The following is a 24,726-nucleotide window of genomic DNA, read 5'->3' as shown; positions in this document are numbered from 1 at the left end:
GCTGTGTATCTAATCCTATCCTGTGTGATACTGTCTGCTGAGCTGTGTATCTAATCTTATCCTGTGTGATACTGTCTGCTGAGCTGTGTATCTAATCCTGTGTGATACTATCTGCTGAGCTGTGTATCTAATCCTATCGTGTGTGATACTGCCTGCTGAGCTGTGTATCTAATCCTATCCTGTGTGATACTGCCTGCTGAGCTGTGTATCTAATCCTGTCCTGTGTGATACTGTCTGCTGAGCTGTGTATCTAATCCTATCCTGTGTTATACTGTCTGTTAGGCCTTGTAGCTAATCCTATCCTGTGTGATACTGCCTGCTGAGCTGTGTATCTAATCCTATCATGTGTGATACTGTCTGCTGAGCTGTGTATCTAATCCTATCCTGTGATACTGTCTGCTGAGCTGTGTATCTAATCCTATCCTGTGTTATACTGTCTGTTAGGCCTTGTAGCTAATCCTATCCTGTGTGATACAGTCTGCTGAGCTTCTGTGTGTGATACTGTGCTACTCACATGTCCATCTGTGAAGTACAATAAAGAGCCTGCACCAAAAATCGAAGTGCCTCCTCGGTAGGTTGCCGGGGTTAGCCTGCACCGGGTGCCACTAGGGCCCTAAATGAAAGAGGAGGCCTTACTGGGGATTACAGAGCAATAATATAATAAGATTTTGATCGTTGCTTTTTTACCACTTGCTTTTTATGCTAAAATAGCATTAGCTTTAGCAGCTGCTTCTTGGCATTGAGTGTCTACTTAGCTTACTAGTGACCAGTATACTCCCGCCTAATTCCGTTCAGTACACGCTCCAGCTGCAGTGATTCAGTGACGGGTTTATTTATAATATTAGGGCATAGTCTTATTTTAGCTGTTTTTCTGAAACTCTCTGTCTATGGCAGCCGGTGCCTTTATATGGCATGGTAAACCGGGCACCGATCCAGAGCCGATCATCCGGGGGCGAGGAGAGCGAGCCAGGAACGGAAGACGAAACACGGCCCCCAAATCTACTACTGAGGACAGTGAACAAATAAGAGGAAAACCAGCACCAGACCAGCCACACTGATACACTGTAACAAAGCCAAGTGGTGTGTCACAACGTAATCATAGAGACAATTAAGGAGGATATGGATATTCTTGTACATAGGGGCAGTATTATAGTAGTTATATTCTTGTACATAGGAGCAGTATTATAGTAGTTATATTCTTGTACATAGGAGCAGTATTATAGTAGTTATATTCTTGTACATAGGAGCAGTATTATAGTAGTTATATTCTTGTACATAGGAGGCAGTATTATAGTAGTTATATTCTTGTACATAGGAGGCAGTATTATAGTAGTTATATTCTTGTACATAGGAGGCAGTATTATAGTAGTTATATTCTTGTACATAGGAGCAGTATTATAGTAGTTATATTCTTGTACATAGGAGCAGTATTATAGTAGTTATATTCTTGTACATAGGAGCAGTATTATAGTAGTTATATTCTTGTACATAGGAGCAGTATTATAGTAGTTATATTCTTGTACATAGGAGCAGTATTATAGTAGTTATATTCTTGTACATAGGAGCAGTATTATAGTAGTTATATTCTTGTACATAGGAGCAGTATTATAGTAGGTATATTCTTGTACATAGGAGGCAGTATTATAGTAGTTATATTCTTGTACATAGGAGCAGTATTATAGTAGTTATATTCTTGTACATAGGAGGCAGTATTATAGTAGTTATATTCTTGTACATAGGAGAAGTATTATAGTAGTTATATTCTTGTACATAGGAGCAGTATTATAGTAGTTATATTATTGTACATAGGAGCAGTATTATAGTAGTTATATTCTTGTACATAGGAGGCAGTATTATAGTATTTATATTCTTGTACATAGGAGCAGTATTATAGTAGTTATATTCTTGTACATAGGAGGCAGTATTATAGTAGTTATATTCTTGTACATAGGAGAAGTATTATAGTAGTTATATTCTTGTACATAGGAGCAGTATTATAGTAGTTATATTATTGTACATAGGAGCAGTATTATAGTAGTTATATTCTTGTACATAGGAGGCAGTATTATAGTAGTTATATTCTTGTACATTGGAGCAGTATTATAGTAGTTATATTCCTGTACATAGGAGGCAGTATTATAGTAGTTATATTCTTGTACATAGGAGGCAGTATTATAGTAGTTATATTCTTGTACATAGGAGGCAGTATTATAGTAGTTATATTCTTGTACATAGGAGCAGTATTATAGTAGTTATATTCTTGTACGTAGGAGCAGTATTATAGTAGTTATATTCTTGTACATAGAAGCAGTATTATAGTAGTTATATTCTTGCACATAGGAGCAGTATTATAGTAGTTATATTCTTGTACATAGGAGCAGTATTATAGTAGTTATATTCTTGTACATAGGAGGCAGTATTATAGTATTTATATTCTTGTACATAGGAGAAGTATTATAGTAGTTATATTATTGTACATAGGAGCAGTATTATAGTAGTTATATTCTTGTACATAGGAGGCAGTATTATAGTAGTTATATTCTTGTACATTGGAGCAGTATTATAGTAGTTATATTCTTGTACATAGGAGGCAGTATTGTAGTAGTTATATTCTTGTACATAGGGGGCAGTATTATAGTAGTTATATTCTTGTACATAGGAGCAGTATTATAGTAGTTATATTCTTGTACATAGGAGGCAGTATTATAGTAGTTATATTTTTGTACATAGGAGCAGTATTATAGTAGTTATATTCTTGTACATAGGAGGCAGTATTATAGTAGTTCTATTCTTGTACATAGGGGGCAGTATTATAGTAGTTATATTCTTGTACATAGGAGGCAGTATTATAGTAGTTCTATTCTTGTACATAGGCAGTATTATAGTAGTTCTATTCTTGTACATAGGAGCAGTATTATAGTAGAGATTGTGTACATAGGAGCAGTATCTTGTTCATAGGGGGCTAGTTTCTGCTGTATACTGATACCTGTGGCCTATGTCATCACTGGACCAGCCGTTCCTGTATATAGAAGACGCAGTGAAGGGATTATTTGTCTTTGTAACGTTCAGTAAGTAACCTAATCCTATTCTTGCTGAGAACTGGGCATTTATCCTCCGAGGAGCTGACATAACTATCCCAGCACCTCAGTAACCAGAATAATATTCCGCTTTCTCCTCTCACTGCTTTGTACTAATGTTACAATCTAGAGAAAATAGAGGCGGCCGAGAGCCTGAAATAGAATTACACAAGGAGCTGAACTATTCAAGTTATAAAGCTTTATACCGAAACATTGTGCACTGGACTATTCTACCGATCCTAATCTAAGGCACATTCAGACTGAGATACATAAATGGCAGATGCTTGCCTCGTCATAGCCCTGTCTCAGGATTCAGTGACCTCAAGTAGGGAGAGAGACAGAGGAGCCCTTAAAATATGTGCACAGTGCCCACAACATACCACCCATCCGTGCCCATATTACACTATACAACAACACTACATGACAGCACATAGAGCCCAGGGGCGTAACTATAGGGGAAGCAGGGGAAGCGACTGATTTGGGGCCCCAACTCAGAAGGGGCCCACCTAGGAGGAGGACTAATATATTTTATTGTCAGGGTCCCCTCAACAGTATTATACAATGACATTATATACAGAGACACTGTAGGAAATGGACGGAGCGGCTGCCTGGCCTCGTCTGATAGAGCCATCGTAATTAGGTGCAGGAGTGGGGTTTGCGAAGAAGTTGTCGGTAGGAGGGGGTGGGGTGGGAGTCCTGTTCAAAAATTTGCTGTGAGGCCCATTTATTTCCAGTTATGCCACTACTCCTGTCCCCGTGAATACCGCCAAACAGTGACCATATTACACTGCAATGAAATATCCACATTATAATGCTGTACAGTGCCCACATTACAACTTTCTAGAGTCCTTACATTATACCGTCACACAGTGCCCACATTACAACTTTCTAGAGTCCTTACAGGATACCGTCACACAGTGCCCACATTACAACTTTATAGAGTCCTTACATGATACCGTCACACAGTGCCCACATTACAACTTTAGAGAGTCTTTACATGATACCGTCACACAGTGCCCACATTACAACTTTATAGAGTCCTTACATGATACCGTCACACAGTGCCCACATTACAACTTTATAGAGTCCTTACATGATACCGTCACACAGTGCCCACATTACAACTTTAGAGAGTCTTTACATGATACCGTCACACAGTGCCCACATTACAACTTTATAGAGTCCTTACATGATACCGTCACACAGTGCCCACATTACAACTTCATACGAGATGCCTACAATACCGTCACACAGTGCCCACATTACAACTTTATAGAGTCCTTACATTATACCGTCACACAGTGCCCACATTACAACTTTATAGAGTCCTTACAGGATACCGTCACACAGTGCCCACATTACAACTTTATAGAGTCCTTACATGATACCGTCACACAGTGCCCACATTACAACTTCATACGAGATGCCTACAATACCGTCACACAGTGCCCACATTACAACTTTATAGAGTCCTTACATGATACCGTCACACAGTGCCCACATTACAACTTTATAGAGTCCTTACATGATACCGTCACACAGTGCCCACATTACAACTTTATAGAGTCCTTACATGATACCGTCACACAGTGCCCACATTACGACTTGATAGAGTCCTTACATTATACCGTCACACAGTGCCCACATTACGACTTCATACGAGATGCCTACAATACTGTCATACAGTGCCCACATTAACACTTTATATAATACGCACCCGATACTGTGGCACCTGTATTATTCCACCGCACAGTACAAACACTAGGAAAAGTTCTAACTCTTTGATGAAGATCATGATTAAGAGGAAGACCTTGAGCATCCAGGATGGATGGAGATAAGAGGTCCCGGAGAAGAAGTCAAGCTAGGAATAGACTTCTAGCCAAAGCCGACGTTTCACCATGGAGGGCAATCTCTGAAGGGGGCAGGGTTCTTTACTCACCACCGTGTTCTCCTTGTAGTCACCGAGTCATGGACCTCCATGAGGTCACCTCTGGCATTTCTCAATGGAAGGGAGGCTTAACCCGTCCCCGTCACCCATGGACATTACAATGGAATTCCACCTTTAGTGACCCCTCAACTTGTCATTGAGACTTCTCAAAAGATAACGGGGGTTTGAGAGCCGGGACCCTCCCCAGTTCCCAGGGGAGAAGCTCCTGTAGGTAAAGTGCTGTCCCATCTTCTTGGGAGGCTTCACTGATTGGCACATTTTAAGGAACACGAGGTCTTGTTGGGTGTTATATTCAAAATGTCATAACCAGCACGATAAAATGAGTTTAAAAGGAGAACTCCATACCGTTGTGTCCAAGAAGGCGGAGCATGACACAAGGGTTCAGTTTATGGCATTCTCTGAATCTCATTGTCATGCTCCGCCCCCTCACAGTAGGCATCACATAGTATTGGTTTTGCATGGACTGTCACTTTAAATGGTTTAAAGCCACAGAGACTCTTTTCTGGGATCTAGCTTCTGGACCCGCACCTGGTGGAATCCCCCTTTAAATCTTCCTATTCCAGAAACTTGGAGCAGATCTCCCGCTCATGAAGAAGATGAAGAATCTTCAGGCCTTTGTCTTCAGGAGAAATGACTTCATAAGAAGACGATAAACACGTTAGTAAAGAAATGTAAACCATTATATAATCTGCCAAGAATGCGAGTGATGTAGAGCCGAGCAGCGAGAGGTTAACGCGCGGGAAAACCGCTGCCACCATCAGCTGCATCGGGAAACTCACAGGACATGATGGGAGGTGTAGTCATGTCAGCTTCTCCGAGACCAATTGATGGGGTGTGTAAGAAAAGATCTGCGTGTGATCGGCATCTGATCAATGACTGGTCGATCAGTCTGTGTGTAATACCGCCCTATGTATCACACAGGATAGGGTTAGATACATGGGGCATCAGACAGTATCACAGGATAGGATTAGATACATGGGTCATCAGACAGTATCACACAGGATAGGATTAGATACACAGCTCAGCAGGCAGTATCACACAGGATAGGATTAGATACACAGCTCAGCAGGCAGTATCACACAGGATAGGATTAGATACATGGGTCATCAGACAGTATCACAGGATAGGATTAGATACAGGAGTTAAGCAGACAGTATCACACAGGATAGGATTAGATACAGGAGTTAAGCAGACAGTATCACACAGGATTGGATTAGATACATGGGTCATCAGACAGTATCACATGACAGGGCATACCTCCCAACTTTTGAAAAGATGGAAGAGGCGGCGCGCAGATTTTTTCCGCACTAGGCCCCGCCTCTAACGCCGCTCAGAACATAACTAAACACCTAATCCCACCCAGTCCCCGAAATGCCCCCACATAGTAATTATTCCTCCTTTATGCCACAACACAATAGTTATACCCAGATATGTTCCCCCCTCACAGTAATATGCCCAGTTGTGCCCCCACTCACTGTAATATGCCCAGCTGTGCCCCCTCACAGTAACATGCCCAGCTGTGCCCCCTCTCACAGTAACATGCCCAGCTGTGCCCCCTCTCACAGTAATATGCCCAGGTCTGTGCCCCCTCTCACAGTAATATGCCCAGGTCTGTGCCCCCTCACAGTAATATGCCCAGGTCTGTGCCCCCTCACAGTAATATGCCCAGGTCTGTGCCCCCTCACAGTAATATGCCCAGGTCTGTGCCCCCTCACAGTAATATGCCCAGCTGTACCCCCTCACAGTAATATGCCCAGCTGTGCCCCCCTCACAGTAATATGCCCAGCTGTGCCCCCCTCACAGTAAAGTAATATGCCCAGCTGTACCCCCTCACAGTAATATGCCCAGCTGTGCCCCCTCACAGTAATATGCCCAGCTGTGCCCCCCTCACAGTAAAGTAATATGCCCAGGACTGTGATCCCTTTACAGGCAGTAATTTTTTTTTATAAACTCCACATACTATCCTCCTTCCCCAGCAGCAGCAGCAGGATGATACATGGATCAGCCGGCCCCGCCCCCTTCCCAGACCTGCAGAGTGGAGTGCAGACAGGAGGAGGAATGATGGAGCAGAGAGCGGATGGACGGCTTTCTGCATCATCATTACAGGCAGCTTTCTCTACTTCCTATGGAAGACAGCGGGACATAACTCCCCCGTACCAGGACTGTGGACTGTCCCGCCAGATCCGACGGTTGGGAGGTATGTGACAGGATTAGCTCAGTAGACCGTATCACACAGGATAGGATTAGATACACAGCTCAGCAGACAGTATCACACAGGATAGGATTAGATACACAGCTCAGCAGACAGTATCACACAGGATAGGATTAGATACACAGCTCAGCAGACAGTATCACACAGGATAGGATTAGATACACAGCTCAGCAGACAGTATCACACAGGATAGGATTAGATACACAGCTCAGCAGACAGTATCACACAGGATAGGATTAGATACACAGCTCAGCAGACAGTATCACACAGGAGAGGATTAGATACACAGCTCAGCAGTCAGTATCACACAGGATAGGATTAGATACACAGCTCAGCAGACAGTATCACACAGGATAGGATTAGATACACGGCTCAGCAGACCGTATCACACAGGATAGGATTAGATACACAGCTCAGCAGACAGTATCACACAGGATAGGATTAGATACACAGCTCAGCAGACAGTATTACACAGGAGAGGATTAGATACACAGCACAGCAGACAGTATCACACAGGATAGGATTAGATACACAGCTCAGCAGACAGTATCACACAGAATAGGATTAGATACACAGCTCAGCAGTCAGTATCACACAGAATAGGATTAGATACACAGCTCAGCAGACAGTATCACACAGGATAGGATTAGATACACAGCTCAGCAGACAGTATCACACAGGATAGGATTAGATACACAGCTCAGCAGACAGTATCACACAGAATAGGATTAGATACACAGCTCAGCAGTCAGTATCACACAGAATAGGATTAGATACACAGCTCAGCAGACAGTATCACACAGGATAGGATTAGATACACAGCTCAGCAGACAGTATCACACAGGATAGGATTAGATACACAGCTCAGCAGACAGTATCACACAGAATAGGATTAGATACACAGCTCAGCAGACAGTATCACACAGGATAGGATTAGATACACAGCTCAGCAGACAGTATCACACAGGATAGGATTAGATACACAGCTCAGCAGACAGTATCACACATGACAGGAGTATATATAGCAGTTCAGCAGATGGTATCACACAGGAGAGGATTAGATACACAGCTCAGCAGGCAGTATCACACAGGATAAGATTAGATACAGCAGGTTTGTAGACACTATGATACATAATAGGCTTAGGGTTTAGCAGACAGTAGCACACAGTTTAGGCTTAGATACAACTCATCAGCACAGCAGCCTCCAGTGTGGAGGGCACGGCGCCAGCTCATGCAGTTTCTTCACCAGCTTCTTGCTGCCGGAGAGCTGCACGTGCGTACCCAGGAGGAGAACCTGCCATCCAGGAGCCCTGAAACCTCCTGCCGGAGAAGGCATGCCCTCCAGGAATGTGCCGCCTCTCACCAGGTGCAGGCAGCGTTCTGGTGCCGAGCTTTACCCGGGGGCGAAAGTTCAGCTTAACGCTTTACATGAGAAAATCATTTCGAATATCTATCTATCTGCCTGTCTATCTAGTATGTACACACATCATAAGGAATAGAGCCTAGAGGCCAGCGATTGGCTGCCCCGCCAGCGCCACATCAGCCGGTCCTCTGCAGAACCTCTGGTGGCGCCCGGGCCCCACTGATGGAAGATTAGAGGCCTGGCGTGGTCTCTGCACTAGGGGGCAACAATGAGCAGAGGAAAAAGCTCCTCCCACATTAGAGACTGAGGCATGATGGGAGTGATATTCCAGCCAGAAGATGGAATCTGGGAAGTAATGACAACCCCCATCATGTCAGTATCAGCAGTGGCCGGATTCCCGCTTCTGCGTTTGGCAGCCGCTGACTGACCACAGATATACACCGAGCTTCCTGGAAGTCACTATTTATAGATGCCATAACTAGTTTTTCACGATTACTTGTATACCGTACGAGACGCCAGCGAGAGGCCGCGACATGTTACAGCTCGAAGGGTGATTGTTTTTTTTTTTTTTAGTTAATTGGGTCTGATTGCTGGAGATTGCAGAGATCTGGTCTTCATAAGACGCTTAGGCTCTTGGCAGCAACGTGACAGCTGGATTATTCACAAACGCGGAGGAATTTTTTGAAGAAAACGTGGCTGAAAATATAACTTCTTTGTGCTCATCATGTGAAGCAGATGTGGACAGGACACACGGCAGCGGCACCTGGCGCAGCAAAGTCCACACCTCCCTTCTGGATCTCCGCACATGCTTTGCTTTACACGTTTTGCACTCATCATGAGTGACATCGTCCAGTCCTCTCCAGAGCTGCATTCACAATTCTGCTGGCCTACTGTTATTTTTGCAGGCATGAAAAATGCAATAAAAAAAAGTAGTATCAGCGTGTCTCTCAGCTCAGAGGAGGGCATGATTGTAAATTCAGAAGAAGACAGTCCTGTCAACAAGGAGGAGGGGAGGCATTCCTGACATTCCTATCAGCCCAGACGGAGAGTGGGTACACGGCTACTGAGAAAGTGAAAGAGGGCATGCCTGTCAGCACATCGGAATTTGATGTGTCTGTCAGAAGAGTGTAAAAGGGCAGGAGCGGGCCTGGCAGCAGAGCGAGAAGAGGGCGGGCCTGGCAGCCCAACAGGAAGAGGATGGCCCCGCAGTACAGCAGGAAGAGGGCGGCCCCGCAGTACAGCATGAAGAGGGTGGGCCTGGCAGTACAGCAGGAAGAGAGTGGGCCTGGCAGTACAGCAGGAAGAGGGCGGCCCGGCCGTACAGCATGAAGAGGGTGGGCCTGGCAGTACAGCAGGAAGAGGGTGGGCCTGGCAGTACAGCAGGAAGAGAGTGGGCCTAGCAGCAGAGCATGAAGAGGGTGGGCCTGGCAGCACAGCATGAAGAGAGTGGGCCTGGCAGCAGAGCAGGAAGAGGGTGGGCCTGGCAGCACAGCATGAAGAGGGTGGGCCTGGCAGCACAGCATGAAGAGAGTGGATCTGGCAGTACAGCATGAAGAGAGTGGGCCTGGCAGTACAGCATGAAGAGAGTGGACCTGGCAGTACAGCATGAAGAGGGTGGGCCTGGCAGTACAGCATGAAGAGAGTGGACCTGGCAGTACAGCATGAAGAGGGTGGGCCTGGCAGTACAGCATGAAGAGAGTGGACCTGGCAGTACAGCATGAAGAGAGTGGGCCTGGCAGTACAGAAGAAGGGGGAGGCCCGACAGTACAGAAGAAGGGGGAGGCCCGACAGTACAGAAGAAGGGGGAGGCCCGACAGTACAGAAGAAGGGGGAGGCCCAGCAGGACAGCAGTGGGGACGAGCCCTGCAGGACAGCAGTGGGGACGAGCCCTGCAGGACAGCAGTGGGGACGAGCCCTGCAGGACAGCAGCAGGGCACAGGCTTGCCACCACAGCAGGAGGGTCAGGCCTGTTAGAGTTCAATTTACAACCTGAATGCAGCTATGGATGTCACTGGAGTTTACAACATGGTGTCCATAAACATTTGTATTCTGCAATGTGTTCTGCAGTCCTCAGACTGTAAACTCCCCAAATCCAGTAGAAGGTCCATAAATATTACAGCAGAAATTAACAAAAAAAAACAAAAAAAACACAGGTCCTGGTGTCAAGGTTTTAAGGTAAATGTGCAGGCTGCTCATACTCTTCTATGGCTCCATAAACATCCAACTTTTTGCAGTACAGGCCAAAATATTGGACCCTGAGGAGAAGTGGCTTACCAAGAAAGAAGGCCATAACCTTGTCTGGCCGAGAAACTCCATCAATCCCCGAACTGGCAACCCCACGCACTACCAAAATTCAAGACTCTTATTTTTATTTTTCTTATTAATGACTCTCTGGAAAGTGTCCAGGCAAAAATAAGTGGAGGGATTATGTTGCAGATGAAACCTCCACGCTGCTTTCATCTCAAGAGCCCCGAACGAGCCACAAACAGACGAATATTAACATGAAATCTTTTCTACATACTTTTGAAAGTTTTTTGGGGGAATATAATATACTACTTTTTATATGGGGATAACCAATAACTTTGCTGCCGCCGTCACATGGAGCCCCAACCTATGGAAATGGAACTGCAGACGCGTAGACGCTAATTAACTTGGGTTCTGATTAGGAGTTTAAGAGTCCAGGGATGTGAAGCATTATTACAGTCGGGTAACAGGTCTTTCTCGCTCATCTGCTTTTCCAGCTGCTGCCTGACATTGAGCACTGCTGCTTAGCTACCCAAGTCCTTCTCTAGTCTATTTTTTTTCCATTTAATGCACATGCAGTCATACAATTTTGGTGGTGGAGGTGCATTACTTTACATTTATCAACTTAGGCTACTTTCACACTTGCGGCAGAGAGATCCGGCAAGCAGTTCCGTCGCCGGAACTGCCTGCCGGATCAGGCAAAATGTATGCTAACTGATGGCATTAGTAAGACTGATCAGGATCCTGATCAGTCTTAAAAATGCCTGATCAGTCGAAAAAATGCATTGAAATGCCGGATCCGTCTTTCCGGTGTCATCCGGCAAAAACGGATCCGGCATTTATTTTTTCACCTTTTTTTCAGTCTGCGCATGCGCATACCGGAAGGACGGATCCGGCATTCCGGTATTCTGAATGCCGGATCCGGCACTAATACATTCCTATGGGAAAAAATGCCGGATCCGGCATTCAGGCAAGTCTTCAGTTTTTTTTAGCCGGAGATAAAACCGTAGCATGCTACGGTTTTCTCTTTTGCCTGATCAGTCAAAATGACTGAACTGAAGACATCCTGATGCAAACTGAACGGATTACTCTCCATTCAGAATGCATGGGGACATACCTGATCAGTTCTTTTCCGGTATAGAGCCCCTGTGACGGAACTCTATGCCGGAAAAGAATAACGCAAGTGTGAAAGTAGCCTTAAACTTTCATCTTCAAGTTCTTGACCAAGCTGCAGCTTATTGTGTTATTTTTGTTATATTTCACAGTCAAGCTGAATTTCTACAAAGTGCTTGCTTCATCAGTACAAACGGACACTTTACTTTCAATCACATTCATAAGGCCATTAGTAAAGCAAACTGGGCCTAACTCAAAACTTGTGTCCCTCACTGCTCCCTGTACAGATCCTTGAGGTCCTCCACTGCTCCCAATATTGATCCTTTTGTTCCCTTACTCCTCCCAGTACAGTTCCCTGTGATTCTGAACTGCTGCCACTAGAGTTTATTTTGGTCCTCCACTGATCCCGCTAAAGATCCTTATAGTGCCCCACTGCTCCTGCTACAGATTGCTATAGTCCCCTACTATGCTGGTTACAGATCCATGTCATCCCCCACTAGTCCTGCTACAGACCCTTGTGGTCTTCCACTGCTCTCACTACAGATCATTGTGGTCCCCCACTGCTCCCGATACAGGTCCTTGTGGTCCCCCACTGCTCCAGATACAGCTCCTTGTGGTCCCCCAGTGCTCCAGATACAGATCTTTGTGGTCCCCCACTGCTCCCCACTAATACAGCTCCTTGTGGTCCCCCACTGCTCCAGATACAGCTCCTTGTGGTCCCCCACTGCTCCCGATACAGATCTTTCTGGTCCCTCACTGCTCCCCACTAATACAGATCCTTGTAGTCCCCCACTGCTCCCGATACAGGTCCTTGTGGTCCCCCACTGCTCCCAACTAATACAGATCTTTGTGGTCCCCCACTGCTCCAGATACAACTCCTTGTGGTCCCCCACTGCTCCCGATACAGATCTTTGTGGTCCCCCACTGCTCCCCACTAATACAGATCCTTGTGGTCCCCCACTGCTCCCGATACAGATCTTTATGGTCCCCCACTGCTCCCGATACAGATCTTTGTGGTCCCACACTGCTCCCCACTAATACAGATCCTTGTGGTCCCCCACTGCTCCAGATACAGATCCTTGTGGTCCCCCACTGCTCCAGATACAGATCCTTGTGGTCCCCCACTGCTCCAGATACAGATCCTTGTGGTCCCCCACTGCTCCAGATACAGATCCTTGTGGTCCCCCACTGCTCCAGATACAGATCCTTGTGGTCCCCCACTGCTCCAGATACAGATCCTTGTGATCCCACACTGCTCCCGATACAGATCCTTGTGGTCCCACACTGCTCCCGATACAGATCCTTGTGGTCCCACACTGCTCCCGATACAGATCCTTGTGGTCCCACACTGCTCCAGATACAGATCCTTGTGATCCCACACTGCTCCCGATACAGATCCTTGTGGTCCCACACTGCTCCCGATACAGATCCTTGTGGTCCCACACTGCTCCAGATACAGATCCTTGTGGTCCCACACTGCTCCAGATACAGATCCTTGTGGTCCCCCACTGCTCCAGATACAGATCCTTGTGGTCCCCCACTGCTCCAGATGCAGCTCCTTGTGGTCCCCCACTGCTCCAGATACAGATCCTTGTGGTCCCCCACTGCTCCAGAAACAGATCCTTGTGGTCCCACACTGCTCCCGGTACAGACCGTTGTGGTCCCCTACTGTGCTTGCTTACAGGTCTCATGGTTCCCTGCTGCCCCTGGTACAGATAATTGTGGTCTCCACTGCTGACTTTAGCCAAGTTTGAGTATGTACAATTTATGTCTCTTTATCTTCTGCCCCTAAAACTATTTTTTACCTAAAAACATACATTGTCCCCCAGTTCCAGACTCTTGTTCGGTGCAGCATCTAATGTTTTTGCAAACTCTAGGTATATCAGCTACACAAACATCAACAAAATACTTGAAACTAGACTAAATCTCATTCAGGACACATTATGAGAAGATCCAGCTCGTTCGAGAATAACCTTTAGAAGAGGTAAATGGAGAAGGAGAAGAGGACCAATGACAAGCTGAATAGAGACCATAACAGAAATGTTGAGAAGCCTAAAGACCAAATGCAAGTCAGGATCTTCTGGAGAAACGTTGGTTCTATGGGAATTGACAAAAAACTTGATGAAACTTGATAACCATCCAAAATCAGCAGTTGGCAAAGGCTCTTGTACCATCTGACAAATTATGAGTATATGAACCCCTTAGCAAATGCTCCCATGGAAACAAAAAAGGTTACGAAAGCTATACGTGTTTCTAAGAAAATATATTTACCTCATCATGGATAGAACGCACATCAAAAGTCTAGTGAGTGATGAGAAAAGCAAAGGAGCAGGTAAAAAAAAAAAATTGTCTATTCTGATGTTATGTCTGTTATGTCATATGTCTGAAATGTAGGCTGTATCACCAACACCAATGGGTGGTAGGACATCAGGTCTCCTCAACAGAGAAATGGATCCGAGTTTGGCATTGGCTTAACTGTAGTGCAGAGTCTAAGGAACCTTCCCATTTTTTCACCTCTAGAGACCACTGCAGCATGGAGGTATGGACTTTCAAAGTCGGATTGCCAGGTCATGGTCCCTAGAGGCAAATTCAGGAATAAATGTGGGGTCATAACTGGGACAGAAGTCAGGATATGATATAACCAGAAGATATGTCAGGGGTCTAACCTACGAGGCTACAAGTACCATGCAACAAATCCAGGGTAGCAAACAAAATCAGAATCAAACAATTCAAAGTCAGGTTTATGGTCAAACCACAAACTAGATCAGTAAGACAATAGTGCTTGGATGGGCATGCCACCAGAACTGATGTCATCAGAGCAACCCAATGAGACCAGAAGCAGTGGCCATGAGTGGGAGATCATTGCTAGATAAAGGTGAACTGGGTAACATCTGTCTCTAGCCCACCTCTGAGAGGAAGACACCTACACCATGGGCCAGCTTTTACCAAGACAAGGGGAACTGTAAGTAACAGTATATGAAGAGTATCCAAACTTTTGGAAAACCTGTTAATCTTATTCTTGCCTGCCTCATCCACGGTTCTAGACCCAAGAAAGGTGACAACCACGTTCTGAGCTGAAGGTGGGTGTAACGTACCTTTCTCCAGAGTTGACGAGTCCAGATCCAGATACAGCATGTCAGTAACCAATATGACTTTGGGGTAAATCTGCACAAACCCTGCTCCCATTTTGGGGCCAGTCCTGCCGTCTTCTTGCCAGCACAGTTGGCAACTATGCATCTACAAGTTATACCCACTACATGCATGCAACCCATGCCAAGTCATTTTACCAGCCCAGGTTTATTACAACATCTGCCCCAGTCCTTGGTGGTATTTTGCAGTTTGAGTATTTTTCCATACAGAATTCAAGGCATATTTTAATATGTAGTTATTGCCCATAAGGTGATGGCCTCTGCCTTTTAGAATTCGCACTATTACTCAGCAAAAGTATTATTGTGTGTAAACCTACAGAGCAAATATTGAAAAAACAAAACAAGAAAAAAAAACACCATCAATTAATGACACGAGTTACTCAACAACATGCTCAAAAATGTCCCCTGCGAAGCTCCGACTTTCACTTATTAATCTGCCAGCTCCTCACAGCAGGAAACAAGCGCTTATCGAGGAAAGTGAAAGACTTCCCTCCCCAAACAAGGTCATTAAATAAGGAAATATTTCACATCTCATCTATCCAAGAGAAAAAAAAAAAAGGGAAAAATTCTACAAGATAATGTGAACAATTCTCAAAAAAACAAAACAAAAACAGAAATACCGTTACCCAATACACCCTTGACAGATTTTTTTTGTTTTACAGGATATGACCTTCATAGTGTTATCCACAGTTTGACAGTTGGGTCAGAGATCTGCAGCAGTAAGGGAAGGGCCACACGGAAACAGTTTCTGGCAAAATCATTTGGCCATTTAGTTTAAAAACGGCAGGGCACAGAACTGTGGCTTCTGATCCCACTGTGGCCAAGTCAGTGACCCCCCACGTGGCCGAACCTTATAGGGTTTTTTAGATATGGATGGCTTATCCTCAGGATAGGTCATCAATGTTAGATCAGGCAGGGTTCAACACTTGGCACCACAAACGATCTGCTGTTTCAGTCTATGCCGCCGGAAACTATACAGAGGATGGAAGGCTCCGTCCACTGTCTAGTTTCCGGCACCTTCGTACTGCAATTCAGCTTGGCCACTACACAGTGGACCAAACCTTCTACTTCCGATTCCCTACACTGTATAGTTTTCAGTGCCTGCCTCAAACAGCTGATCTGTGGAGTTGCCCCACTGATCTGTTACTGGTGACCTATCCTGAGCATAGGTCGTCAATATCTAATTCCTCGGAGACCCCTTTAAAAGGGGTTGTCTGGGTTCGGAGCTGAACCCGGACATATCCCCATTTTCACCCAGGCAGCCCCCCTTTCATGCTCCGATGCTCTCCTTTGCCCTGTTATGAATCGCGCAGGGCAAAGGCATTTTCTGGAGATCTGGTGACGTACCGGGGCTCTCCAGGGGGAAAGCTAAGCAGAGGTTTCTGCCTAGCAGTGAGCCCAGTGACATCACTGGTACTAATGGGCCGGCTTTAGCACTGCCCTAGCTTGTAAAAGGGCTAGGGCAGCGCTAAAGCCCGCCCATCAGAGCCTATGTCTGCCTAGCAGTGTAGTAATATAAACAAAAAACTCTGAACTCTGACAACCCCTTTAACTAAGAGGAGTGAACTCTCCTGCACATACACTTTCCAAAAATTGAGACTGTAACCAATATTCATATGCAAGTTGCTTCAGGATATTATTTTCTGCACAATAGATGAAATTTGGCAAAAAATAAATAAATGTCCCCTAAAATATATATCTTTACCAATTAGAGCATCTTATAAAAACATCTTGCAAAATAATTTTCCAAATGTATTACTTGGAACTCAGTCCACGAATACACCCTGTACTTCTAGTACAGACTCGTAAAGGAAAACTTGGAAATGCACCCAGGACCTTTATACAGCTCTACGCGCAAAGTCTTTCGGAGACGGTTTGTTATCTGCACCTCTATGTTATCAGTCAACCAGGGTGATGACTACGATGTGGAGGTTGGTCCATTTTTTTTATGTTATATAAAGCCAATATTGATAGTATTCCCAGAACAACGGATGAGGACAACATTCACTATCTCACCAGCCTTGGCACCTTTACAACAGCAATAAAAATGATGCCTCCAGAGTATAATCTGTGTCTTGCCTCCATCCAACGTACCGTATGATGAAGGTATTCTCCCTGGAAAAGTACTATATCCAGGGATAACACGGGCAAGCTGTATGGAGGCACCATAATGTGGGACCCATCATTAGGACTACTTTTCAAAAAATACTTTGGAAAATGAACATCCTCCTCTCTAAAATTATGTCGAGGCACCATATGGTAGCACATGGAGGGCAAAGGCCTAAGTTGACCATTAGGATGAGACATTGAAGAATACTTTGAAAGATAAAAATGCACCAAAATCTGAAAAACTAGACAGGTTTTTACATGATGAACTACAGCCCCGGAAGTACCACAGCTAATCTAAGAATGCTGGTAGAACATTGGTCATCATCTGCTAGCCTACAACAAACAAAAGAGACCAAATACATTATGCACTGTCAACATTACTGAAAACACCAAACTAAAATTAAACAATTAATAAATTTGAGTAAAAGGTTAAGAACTTCTTGTACTCACCACATAGGGCTTGTTCCGGTTACCGATTTCTTCAGCTGGCTTGAGAACCTTCAATGGTTTTGGTTCGGCTGTGGTTGGAGTACTTGGTGTTGTTCTGGGCAAATCCATAGGGTTGAAGTTATTAGAGTTGGCAATGTTAGCAGGAGACTGCTTGGATGCATTCTCAAAGGGGCTTATTAAAACTGGATAGTGTTTGATGTGAGGTCTTGTAGACTCCAAATTTGCTAAATGAGCACCACCATGGCCTAACACTTTGCATTCAGGAGGAGAGATGGGAATAAATGTTGCTGGTTCACTTGTGTGTCGAACATGTTTGCTTCCTTGCCTGTTTTTCTCAAGTGCCTCAATCGGTTCCTCACCTTCCTTGTTGCCATCATGGCTACCGATCCTGTTGGAGCGCTTTTTAAAGCTACGTCTAACCACCCTGGGAGATAAGACATTTACAAGGTTTGGGTCAAAACTTAAACTGTGATTTCCTTCCAAACCATTTTCTTCCATATCAGCAGGTGAGGGGTGCTCTGGTAGAGCATGAAACGTTGCCTCCTGTTCTATCTCGTCTACTTCTTCCAACTCATCTCTTTGCTCCGATAGTATGGGTTCACTGGTAGATGCCAGGATGGATTGTTCCAACTCTTTGGAAGGCTCATTGGAGTCTTCTAGGCCAGCAGGAGATAATTCTCCTCGACGACTTGGGTCACTAAATGACTTTTTCTTAATGGTCTTCCCATTGCCCTTTTCATCAATGACCTTATCAAGAGCTCCAGGTTGGCTAACTATATTTTGGATGACAGTGTTGTAATCCTTAACCCCATCACTACTAAAAGAAAGCACACTCGCAGCACTACCTGTGCATTCAGATAGCACCGTAGCTGAAGAATCAGAGATTCCAGATTTGGAATTTAATGACCCAAGGAGGTTACTATCCATAGAGAATTTTTTAGCATCTTCAGTGATAGAGTATCTTCGGTGAGGCATTGGATCACTCAGAGATCTATAGGTCTCGCTCCCAGACTCACCATTGCTCCCACTACTAGAATCTGTGCCACTATTACCAAGTGAAGGAAATTTTCGTCTTCGTCTAATAGTTCCTGGTGTTGGTGGAGCATCCATTGGTCTTTGGGTGTTTGCCATATCTGGACTGTCGGAGCACTGAGTACTTTCTGAATTACCAGCATGGGATTGAACTGTGTGATAGTCTCCGTTTTGGGCATGCAAAAATTCACTTTCTTCCTTGGAAGTTCCTGTTGATTTCCAAACTTTAAGTTTCTGGCCAAGGTCTCGATATGAGGTGCAAGGTGCAGTATCTACCTCGGTAACAATGCCTTCATCAGTCAAGCTAGACTCATGTCCAGATAAGTGGGAGCTATTCCTATTAGACACAATTTCATTGGATGCACATGGTTTCACACATTTGCCATCAATATCTTCATGTACATCCATCTGAGACACTTTGGGCCTTTTTTCACTTTTAAGATGTTCAATCACTTCTTGATCAAAGTCATCCTGAGACCCTATCTGCTTTATTTTCTCAAATACTTGTCTGGCTTCTTGGATATACTGGTCCTGCATTGCCTCTGATGCATTATAGCTTTCTTCTACATTATCAGCATCTTCCATCTGTAAAAATATACCATCACTATTGGAAGGGGTGGCAAGCATGAGTTCCGATGAACTTTGCTTCATGGAACTGTGTGTTGTCACACATCGGGATCCCAATTTGTCGGAATATGTGAAGGATTTAGTGCGTCGTAATGTAGCAGTCAAGTCTTTTAATGTTGGACGGCTCCCTTGTTGCAATCGGTTCTGCCCCACAGATCTGCCTCGGCCAACCAGACTTTGCCGACCAGAAGATTCCTGGCAGACCTCATGTCTGGAGCAGGCTCCATCCTTATCACTGGTCCCTTGGCCTCGGTTTTTTAGTTTTAAATCTGAAAAGTCTGATTTTAAGTAACTCAATAAGCTAAGGGTATCCGATGATATATCTGGGTTTGACATGGATATCTTTTGTTTAGGCACATCACTTTCAAGGTCACACTGTAGAACATCACTGACATTTTCATTTCTCAGATTGGCTACACTAGATGGTATTTTTGATCTAGGACGGACTATCGGTCGAGACATACTTTCATGTTGGCCAAAGCTTGGCGATCGGTGAATGTTAAAACCACCCTGGAGGCTACGTGCTTGCCCAGCATAATAGGCATTGTAGTGGTCATCATCTTTAAGGGTTTCAGTGCTTGAGTATCTACTGCTGCTTCTAGAGCCACAGGGACTTGGCAAAAAGGGTGGAATGTTAACTTTTGCAACTCGAGACACAGTGGGCATAGGAGACACTGAGGCCAGCTGACTTGCTTCTGAAGTGTTTCGAAAGTGTTGTTTGGGGGTTTCACGAGGAGTAGTGGTTGAGACATTAGTAGAAGGGCTTGGTTCTAGCAAAGAAACATCGGACCTGGCTGTAGTAACTAGGCCGCTCGGTAATGGTATAGAATGTGCATCACGATTTTGTAACGACACATTTGACAGGCTCATATCAAAGTCACATGCTGCATTGACTATTTTGTTGTGCCCGTCCCCATCAGAGTCTTTATTATCACATACTAAAGAGTCTTTTTCCCTCCTAGTAGAGTGTTTCCTGAGACTTTCCCTGAGGACATCAAGCCCATCTTCCTCTTCGCTTCCTGAGGAGGTTTCTTGGGACCTGATCTTAGAACTGATCCTATTAGTCAAGGTGGGCAGTAAGGTGTTCCTCTGCAGCTCATCCATGCTGGAGCTGTCTTTGAGTCTGACATTATTAGGGTCTGTCTGTGGTTTGCCTGAACTATGCCAGGAATGTAAACTAAGTGATTGCTGCCTTGCCTCTTGTTTAGGTAGACCAGATGAAAGTGTGTGCGCTTTCAGGCCAAATGGGATACAGCTTCTCGGAGGAGGGGGAGGAGGTTGGGGTTTGGGACCAGTGTTAATAATACGGTGTTCTTTTGTATCCAAACACACAGTATGTTGTTCTGTTTTAGTCTCAGATAGTGCTCTGCAGTAGTTACTTTCCACCTTGGATGATATATTTTTGGGCCAGTGTGTAGGGCCAGAAGGCTGCTCTTTGGTGTAATGGTTAAAGCTTTTGGCAGTTACTGTTTCTACAGGGCAATGTCTTTGTGGCTCCATTGCATGAGACCCTGGCTGGCCCGGGGGCCTCGGTTCTTCACAATCGGGCAATGAAGATTCCCTGGATGGAGCCTTCCTAGTACTATCTCCAAAAAGTTTCCTCATTTCAGTAACACTTGGCCAGTTAGTCCCTTCAGTCACAAACAGTTCCCGGTTGTCTGGCTGTAGAAAACTACAGAAGGTGTTCACTTCATCTATTGAGATCCCTGAGCTCGGAGATTCCCTTGGGCTTGGGCTATGAAAATCATGCGACTTACCTGGCAGTGCCAGGGAGAGACCATCGCTCCCGGTCGGGTTTATAAAGTCTTGTTGACCGCCCTGAGAAGGCTCCACGATACTGTTGCCCTCCCAAGATCTGGCCTGAAGACGATGATCCTCACGCCTTAAGTTTTCATCGTCACTCGCAGCCCCATCGTCCCTCAACCGCTGAGAAAGCTGCCGGATGGATGGGATATTCTGGTCTTTGCTGGCTGAAGAGATCTTGGACACCTTCCTAGTTAAGCTGAGGGATCTGGCAGGGGGACGATGTGTTTTTTGACATGTGGGTTGGGTGACATCTCCTTTCCCGGGCAGCTCCGTGCCTCCCTCTTCACTAAAAGCTTTGGCATTCCAGTTTCCCAGTTTTTTAAAAGACACGCTCCTGTATATCCGAACTTTTCTCTCGGCATCTCTCTCAGCCATCGTTTAAAACCCAAAACAACCCGAAGGAGAAGATTCAAAGGCAAAACCAAAAAGTCTTCAAGGAATAAGTTAAAATACATTCAAACGTGTAATCCATATAGAAGAAGACAACGTCCCCTATAGCATTCCATCCAAGTTTCCGAAAGACCGAGCTGAAAAGCCCTCAGCAGACCCGCGATAAATCTTCATCTTTTAGGCAGCGATTAATTCCACTTTAGTTCCTGTTAGTTTTCCAGCAGTAAGATAAAAATCACAAGGGGGTGGGGGGGGGAGGGAAAAAAGTTTACGCAAAGTTTCCTTGACAACTGTTTAACCCACGATTGGCTCCGGCTCAGACGTAGTCATCACCCGCTGTTCAGCTAGAATAATGCACATTCCATGTCGCGTTGCATTGTGGTGACATGCCCCCGTTGTTGCCGTCATATCCCAGGCTTGCACATTTCCCCCAAAAAATTAAAAATTGTCAAACACTCCTTTGGTCTCTCCAGTCTCTTGTGTGTTGATTTCACGTGGGAGAAAAAACTGCTGCCGCCAGCCCAGCGTAGGTTAAAAGAGGCGAGGATGGAGGGGAGAGTATGGGAACATTTTTCTTTCTAATGTTTCCCTGGAAAAAAAAAAAAAATGGCGTTACAAATTCTATATGGAAATTTTCAAAGTGCCCCCCCCGTGTAATCTGGACACCCCCCTACCGAGCTGTGCTGCAAATCCAAATGGTAGAAGACTCACTTTTCATTTTTGTGTTAATGTACAGAGAAAAACACAGGTTTTTGTCCATTTTTTTTTTTTTTCGTTTTACAAAAAGTTGCATGTTAGCTCCCCATGCTGGACAATGGCTGTATTACCATTTCCTCTTTATAATAAAGCACTAGATTTTTTTTTCATGCAAACACAAAAGTGGTTAAAAATCTATTTTCTTTCCAAATTAAAATTCTAATTAAAAAAAAAGTTACAAATTTTTTTTTTCTATTTTTTAATTATTGATCTTATTTTAATACATGGAAAATTATTTAGCCTTATTCCTAACAGACTAAGGTTTCATGCACAGGACCGTATGTACTTTGCGGTCGACAAAACACGGATCCGCAAAAAATACTGATGACTCCGGCGTGCAATCCGTATTTTGAGAAACGGAACAGCTGGCCCCTAATAGAACAATCCTATCCTTGTCCGTAATGTGGACAATGATAGGACATGTTCTATTTTTTTTTGCGGAACGGAAATACGAACATATACGGAAACGGAATGCACACGGAGTAACTTCCGTTTTTTTTGCGGGATGGACATATGGACACGGAATGCACACGAAGTAACCTGTTGTGTTTTTTTTTTTGCGGACCCATTGAAATGAATGGTTCTGCATACGGTCTGCAAAAAAAACAAAAAACGTAACGGACATAGAAAGAAAATACGTTCATGTGCATGAGCCCTAAGCCATGGGTTCAGGAAAGATTGCTGGGACTTTTAGTGCCAACGGGCCGTCAACATGGATGTGGAAATGATGTCATCAAGAGAGAGGTCTATATACGCACACACACAACATGGGGTAGCGTATACATTTATAGGACTATGGTATTAGATTGCAAGCTCCATAGACAAGTTCTCTTCTAGGTAACCTCATTGTACACCCCCTAGGGGCTACTGATGTCATAGCCTCGTAGATGATGACATCACCACATGTCAGCTGTCAAAATAAACACCCCCGATTCCTCACCTTACCAGTTGGCTCCGGGTTGTTCGTTATCAAATTGGAAAAATTGGAATTTTTTAAAGTTCAAAATTGCAAAAAAATAAAATTTAAAAAAATCTTGTAAAATGAAGATTTGTAAAAATTGCTCCAGAAACAATATAGCATGCAAATTTTGAAAAGTTTCTCATGCGAATACCCTCACCCTCATTATATGTCACCCCCCCCCCCTTTACTGCATCCCAGTGGGAGGCTGTAGATGTAGATTGCAAAATATTTTGCAACCAACCCCCGAGCTTGCCTCCAACTGCTGCCATAAAGGGAAAGTAAGGGGGGGGGATTTGTACAAGAATGAATTAAAAGAGCTTCTCTCCCGTACCTTTAAAAATTTCCAAAGAAACAAAAACTTCCTGCTTACTGTAGATCTATAAGTTCAGGCTTGTCGATCGGCTCCATAAAATAGATCAAAATCCAGGTATTCTCCCCCCCCCCCCCCAAAAAATTAAAATTTTCAATTTTTTTTTACTAAAATTGTCACAAAGCCGGACAATTTTTTGCAAATCCTACCCAAAAATTGAAATTGTAATAGCGAAATGGTAACGAATCAGCTGCTTCTGCTCGAGTTCAAAGTTTGCATTGTCCCCTGCGAAGAAAATACAAAGAACAGAGGAGAGCGCCCTGCTCCTTACCCTTCAAATCTTTCCTCCAGTCTAAATTTCAGAGGCTGCAGAGAGTCCAGGAATTTGTTTGCACCATTGTCTGCACAGAAGGGGGGGATCGATGCATTGCAAAAAGTTTCAGCTCCCCTCAATAAAGTCAGCCCTAGGTGGGGTCACTCACACCCCTCCTGGCTCCTGGGGATACAATGTATCACAGACTAGAGCCATGGAGCCATGTTGTGGAGACTCCGCTGCAGCCTGGATACAGGAAGTGCCCCCTCCTCCCCTATTTGTGCACTCAGATGGAATGTGCCAGTCTCTTCTCCTACACTGCACACTGGAATAGCTGTAACCCTTTCATTGCCTGGAGTGTATCCATAGATCCCGAGCAGAATTCCCCCGCAGGAGCTAAAGGGTAACTCTGCTCTCATCTAGTGCAAATATTTCCAGGCAGTGAACTTCAGATTTGCCATCCACCTGGAGTTTGGAGCTTTTCTTCAGAATATATTAAAGGGTTTGTCCAGGATTAGCAAAACATGGCTCCTTGCGTCTAATGGCGCCACCCTTGACCGCAGGTTCAGTGTGGTATTGCAATACGGTTGCATTCCCTTTAATGCCGCTGATGTGCAACAGCATGTACAAAGCATGGACAGGTGTGGGGCTGTTTTTGCATGAAAGCAGCCGTGTTTTTTTTCTAATCCTGGACAATCCCTTTAAGGATAACTCCACTTTGGTGCACATTTAACTCAACACTCAAAATGTATACAATGTATGATGCCAAGTGCAGGGTCTGAGGGGGCGGGGCTTCTCTGTGGTTTCTATAAATCTCTGTGTCATGCTCCGCCCCTCAGGCACAGAACTTGCAATAACTTTCCCCG

The 24,726-nt window shown here is 44.7% G+C and overlaps 1 protein-coding gene across 3 annotated transcripts in view; it reads right to left on the bottom strand.

Moving 5' to 3' along the window:
- ARHGEF17 (Rho guanine nucleotide exchange factor 17) overlaps window positions 1-24,080 on the bottom strand; it is a 163,363-nt gene extending 139,283 nt beyond the window's left edge. Inside the window, exons 1-2 of one of the 3 annotated variants that reach the window (XM_040426492.1) lie at window positions 23,879-24,080; window positions 17,666-22,109 (exon numbers count right to left, since the gene is read on the bottom strand). In XM_040426492.1, coding sequence (XP_040282426.1) covers window positions 17,666-21,505 — 3,840 coding nt within the window. In that variant the 5' untranslated portion in view covers window positions 21,506-22,109; window positions 23,879-24,080. Of the gene's footprint in view, window positions 1-17,665; window positions 22,110-23,568; window positions 23,689-23,878 lie in introns of those variants that run through there. The other 2 variants (XM_040426490.1, XM_040426491.1) reach the window with 2 other exon arrangements.
- Window positions 24,081-24,726: the final 646 nt, after the last annotated feature.

Source organism: Bufo bufo, chromosome 3, assembly GCF_905171765.1.
Source record: "Bufo bufo chromosome 3, aBufBuf1.1, whole genome shotgun sequence".
Lineage (NCBI taxonomy): Eukaryota > Metazoa > Chordata > Amphibia > Anura > Bufonidae > Bufo > Bufo bufo.
The sequence above is the reverse complement of the archived record's forward strand: the minus strand, read 5'-3'. Positions and strand labels throughout refer to the sequence as shown.